Consider the following 5,925-nt stretch of genomic DNA (forward strand, 5'->3'; position numbering starts at 1 on the left):
CTTAAACTTTCTGCACAGCTAATCAAAATATCCAAATTTAATTTACTCATTTTTAGGAGTACTTGTAAAATATAACTTATCATAGGTGTTGAATTTTGTTTTCCAAATTTATTATTCACTTTTCTGTCTAAACATAGTATTCCTTTAAAGATGTAAAAAAATGAACTTAAGAAACAATATTAAAAATATATTTATATTTCTAAGTTAAAATTTCAAAAAATTATTTATATATAAAGACATACTAAAAGGATAATAATAATAATTAACTTGGATTAGTTCAATAATTAGGTATAAGATTTTTAATTAATTTTAGTGTAAACTTAATTTTTATCTTAGTTACTTTAGTAGAATTTTAAAAAATTTTAGTGGGTGTAAATTTTGTTGTAAATTTAAGATATAATTATGTGATTATGGAGATAGACTCAGTTATTGTAATAATAAGGCTTATTATTTATGATGAAATTGATTTGCATTTTTTCGAGTCCTTATTTTGACAATTAAAAAAAGGTGCAACAGAACTAATCAATTGGAGAATACAACATCAATTCTAATAAACAAATTCTTGTATAAATGGAATGACTAATTATAGTCATAGTTTACTTTTTAACTATCAAATTTATCTTCTTATCTCTCTCTTTTTCGGGCACGGATTCAGTATGTCGGCATCTTTTGGGTATCGAAATGCCAAAAACTTATTTGGCGGACCAATAAGCTAAATTGGTCAAAATAAAATATTTTACTTTAACGGGTCCTTTTTGTTATAATTTTTTAAGAGAGGGATGTTTTCATTTTTTTATCTTTTTTCTTTTTATTTTATTCACTTTAATCACGGTGTCCATTCCATCATTATCTCATAACCTTCTCGTCGGTCTCCATATCTTCCGACTTCCTCCACCCTTACTTTTCATGTTGAACTTCTAAAAACTAATACCGAATCTCCCTCACCACCACCACTACCACAGTATTCTTCTCCCTTTTGTCACTGTCACCACCACCTCTCTCTTTTTCCTCGTTCTCTTCTTCCGCTGTCGTAAGCACACCACCTCTTCTATTATCTTCACCGTCGGTGTCGACAACAAAGTTCTCCACCACCTCTCCTACTCACTCTTTCGTCGCGCCACCAACTCCTTCTCCTCTCCACTCGGCCATGGCGGCTTCGACACCGGTTTCTCCGGCGCTCTCCTATGACGGCTTCGGCACCGTCTTCTTCGACACGCTCCCTCCTCCGGCTCTGGCAAGTACTCCTACTGCAGTGACCCTGCAGTGGTGCGTGTATACTCGATGGTGGAGATTACGGAATTTATCTCTGTCATGAGATCTCTCGATGCACGACCTCTCCGATCCAACAATGCTGTTCTCCACACTAAATTTCCGCCTCGTCATCTAGCGATTAATCGTATTCCCTTCAGATCTGATCTAAGGTCCAATCCTACATCCTCTCCCGCTGCGACAACTTCGAGTCACTCTTTTTTCTCGCCAATAGCGCCATTTTTCAGTCCCAACTTTTCTCCGACAACCACGTCGGAGTCCTCAAGCTCATCTCCGACTAGATGGTTGATGCCGAGGTGCGCGAGGTTGTGGCAGAGATTAGGAGAAGAAGGAGCTGTTAAAGGTTTGTGAGGATAGTTCTTGTGGCGAATGAGATGTTGGAGAGTGTTAGGGAAGTATTGAAGAATGGACGGTTTGGCTTCACTGCTAAAAGGTTGAAGGAGTTGAAGATGGCACTTAACATAATAGAAAATGTTTAGCTCTAATTAATTTAATCTTACATATTCTTAATTTTTTGATATAAACCCACATATATTTCTGATATAACAATAATAACCATCAAGAAAATAATATTTTTCAAACAACTCACTAACACAAAAGCTGCAAAAAGATATTAAATAACCAATTACATCAAACTACATTTAGGATAATCTTCACCATTGAACTAAAAAAAAATATAAAAGATCTAATGGCTTTCTATTGAAAACGCTCACCAATAAGCCAAATAAGTTTTTGGCGTTTCGGTGTCCAAAAGAGGACGGTATACCGAATCCGTGCCCCTCCTTTTTATCGACATCTTACTTTGAAGAGCTGATGTCTTTTAGTTTGTTTTTCCTTAGACTTTAAGCTCATTGTTAATAATAATAATAAAAAAAGCTCACTACTCTATTTAAGCAAATATTGAGAATTCAAATCATACCTTGTAATTTATTAACTTAAATAAAATTCAAACTCTCGACGAATTAATTTTTGTTCTGTCAAGTTTGGAAATATCATGGAAAATTAATAATAATAATAATAATAATAATAATAATAAATAAGTAAATAAATAAATAAATAATGCCTTATTACAATTTTCTTTAAATAATTCTCACGCATTATTATTCCTATTTTAGAAGTGAATGATGATATATTAATTAACGTGCAAGTATAATATAAACAGAAAAAATCACAAAAACAAAACTAACGAAATTTTAAGCAAGACATGTTCAAAAACCTAATTATCAATTTTATTATTATTTTTTTAAGTTAAAAATTTATAAGTCAAATTTTAATTTGTTGGGTTCGAGTAATGAGTAACGTAAGGACCCTGTTCCGAACTTATGACTTATGAGGCACTCGTTAAGGTATCGGACAACAAGAGTGTAACTAATATTACAAAGCTAACCATCAATCAAATCCAAAAATAAATAAAAAGGGTGCAAAAAAATAAATAATTGGCAATAATCATCAGTCATGTTCCTGACAGACAGCTGAGGAATATCCCAATAGCAACTAGCAGATGCAGATGCAGAGTTTGCAAACCATTTCTTCATTTCTTTGCAAGTTTTGCATTTGCATGATTCTCTCTTTCTTTCTTTAACTGCATTGGAGAAAATTTTGAGAAAATTCCAATGCATCTATTGTATTTGCTTAAGCTCAAAACCTACCACTGACTTCTTCTACTTCACATCCCTTTTCTTCTACTTCTTCTCAATTCTCATCCACCACCGCTGAAAGTTCAGATTTACACTCACATTTGCCATACCCAGGAAGCATTCGCTGTTTTCCATATAAAAAGTTTACTTTTTTGAGAACTGGGTAGATTTGGGTTCTTTGTTGTGTGTTACCCATAGTCAAAGATCTGAGATTTTTGGGTTTGGTCTCTTTGTGTAAAAGGGGTGACTCATGTTAAGGGGTTTCAGAGATCTGAGATTTGTGGTTTTGACCTTGTGAATCTGAGTCCGTACAGATAGGTAAGAGTTAGAAAGACTATGTTTGAATGCTTGTATTACTTAGAATGTTTATGCTTATGTAATAATATCTAGTAACACAAGTTGGTTTATGATGTAAGTGCTGAATATTCTGTTTCCTTTTTTAGCCTAATTGTGTTGTTGTAACGCATTATGATGCTTGCTCACATTGCTTTTTAGTTAAATGGTATCCATCAATTAAGATTCCAGGGGTCTGATATATGCATGATGTTACCTATTACTAAACGAAAAAAATTGAAAGCTGATGCGATTTGTTTAATGTTTCTTTCTTATCCAAATTTTGTTTGTTTTGTTACATATATTGTAGGCATCAAGGCTTTTTCTAAGACATGGGTTCTGATCTGAAAGTTGAATTGTCCAAGAAAACTCCAATTTTTGGTATTAAGGTTTGGGAAGTAATTGGAATTGCGGTTGGATTATTCATTATAGTGATCCTTTGTGTGCTCTCATTTTGCCTTAGTTCAAGGAAGAAGTCTAAAAAGGATAGAGATAACAAGGTTCCTGTTAGTCAAATACCTACAGTGTCGAAGGAAATCAAGGAGGTGAGGGTTGAGCAAGTGCCGGCGAATGGATTTGTCCCGCGAGATGGAATACTCCTCACAATTCATGATAAGTCCAGTGACAGAGAATCAGACAAAGTTATGGTTCACTTGGGTGTGGGGAAAATGAAGCATGGGGATAGTGGCAGCCACTCAGATTCATTTCATCACTTGGAGAAAGATGGATATGGATCACAGTCAGGGGAAGAAGGTAGCTCCGGCACGTTTAAAGCAGCATACAATCCGTCTTCTTCGTATCCTATAACAGCCCCTTCGCCTCTGTCTGGCCTTCCAGAATTCTCTCACTTGGGTTGGGGTCACTGGTTTACATTGAGGGATCTTGAACTTGCCACAAACCGGTTTTCGAAGGAGAATGTCCTTGGTGAAGGTGGCTATGGAGTTGTTTATAGGGGACAGTTGATAAATGGGACTTCAGTGGCAGTTAAGAGGATACTCAATAACATGTGAGTTCCATGACAATGTTGATGACTTCAAATCAACATTAATGCTTTTCCCCTCTTTTATTCATGATAGTTCTGCCAAACTTAATTATTGATTTTCCTTTTTCCTTTTTTGGTCAGTGGTCAAGCAGAGAAAGAATTTAGGGTCGAAGTTGAAGCTATTGGCCATGTTCGACATAAAAATTTAGTTCGTCTTTTGGGGTATTGCATTGAGGGGACTCACAGGTACCCGTCTGGTTCAATTATAGTGTAGTCTTAGAATTACATTAAATGGACCATGATTACATTCAATTTTTTTAATTATACCTCTTGTTGGTATCTTTTCAGGATATTAGTGTACGAGTATGTTAACAATGGAAACTTAGAGCAATGGCTTCATGGAGCAATGCGTCATCATGGATATCTAACCTGGGAAGCGCGTATCAAGATTCTTCTGGGAACGGCTAAAGCGTCAGTCATTGCATCTATGTTTCTTCAGGCTAAGTTTAGTTTTTGGTTTTCCTAGTCCTAATTTGTAGCAATATACTTGTTTTCAGGCTTGCTTATTTGCATGAAGCAATTGAACCAAAGGTTGTACACCGAGATATCAAGTCGAGCAACATATTAATTGATGACGACTTCAATGCCAAGGTTTCTGATTTTGGCCTGGCCAAGTTACTGGGTGCTGGGAAGAGTCATGTTACAACAAGAGTTATGGGAACCTTTGGGTCAGTATTGTGAGCATTTTAGAGCAATGTCTTTTTCTTTTCTGTGCTTAACTTCTTATACTTTCAGAATAGGAACATTGAAACTTATACAATCCTCTTTCCATTTGATGCAAAAAATTGGCAGATATGTGGCTCCTGAATATGCAAATACTGGCCTTTTAAATGAGAAGAGTGATGTTTATAGTTTTGGTGTTGTGCTGCTCGAAGCAATTACTGGAAGAGATCCAGTCGACTATGGCCGTCCACCACAGGAAGTGAGTAAATTTTCCATTTATCACATCTTTAAATTGTTTCCAACACAGCATATGTTTTGTCACTTTATTCCAGCTAGTCAGCTACCTTATCATTTGGGAATGCATCATGTTGTAGTGAAGCTAAAACTAATCATTTCGGATGTACATGCTGTTTTGATGGTCTAATGCATAACCGATTGAGAAATATCTGTAGTTATTTTATGTAACACCATCAAAGCAAGACATTGGGATATTATGGTTCACTTTTCAGTAATTAACTACTAAAGCAAGAGAATTTAATATTCAGTTAGTAACTTAAAGTACATGTATAACAATAACATTCTCGGTCCTTGACAGCTCTAGTAATTGTGTATAGTTTTCTTTCCTTTTCCACATTCACTTGAATTGCTAGTACTACTAAGCATCCTTCCTCCGAAAGGAAAATTATGATTGTGCTCTTCCAAGCTTCCAATCCTGGCAAACACGGAGGCGGCACTTGTTTAAATATTGATGAATCATTTCCATATTTCTTATGCATTATTCTGTCTTTTTGGGTATCAGTACATTGTTCCAGTGCTATTTGGTTAATGTTGAATGCATATGACTAGTGTTATTTTTATTGTTATGTGTGTTCTTAGTTGCATGTTATTCATGACAAGTTCTGATCAATAGTTTTGACTGGTGGCATTTTACATACCATAAACTGCAATGTCTTCAGGTTAATCTGGTTGACTGGTTGAAAA

The 5,925-nt window shown here is 35.2% G+C and overlaps 1 protein-coding gene across 1 annotated transcript in view; it reads left to right on the forward strand.

Annotated features, from left to right (window-relative positions):
- Positions 1-2,623: 2,623 nt before the first annotated feature.
- Positions 2,624-5,925, forward strand: part of LOC107465121 (probable receptor-like protein kinase At5g18500) — a gene marked incomplete in the record, with an annotated part of 4,463 nt that continues 1,161 nt past the window's right edge. Inside the window, 7 exon segments of the mRNA XM_016084110.3 lie at positions 2,624-3,224; positions 3,550-4,245; positions 4,363-4,467; positions 4,570-4,692; positions 4,779-4,949; positions 5,074-5,203; positions 5,901-5,925. Of these exon segments, the coding sequence (XP_015939596.1) occupies positions 3,572-4,245; positions 4,363-4,467; positions 4,570-4,692; positions 4,779-4,949; positions 5,074-5,203; positions 5,901-5,925 (1,228 nt within the window).

The sequence above is a fragment of the Arachis duranensis genome, chromosome 9, assembly GCF_000817695.3.
Source record: "Arachis duranensis cultivar V14167 chromosome 9, aradu.V14167.gnm2.J7QH, whole genome shotgun sequence".
In the NCBI taxonomy this organism is placed as follows: domain Eukaryota; kingdom Viridiplantae; phylum Streptophyta; class Magnoliopsida; order Fabales; family Fabaceae; genus Arachis; species Arachis duranensis.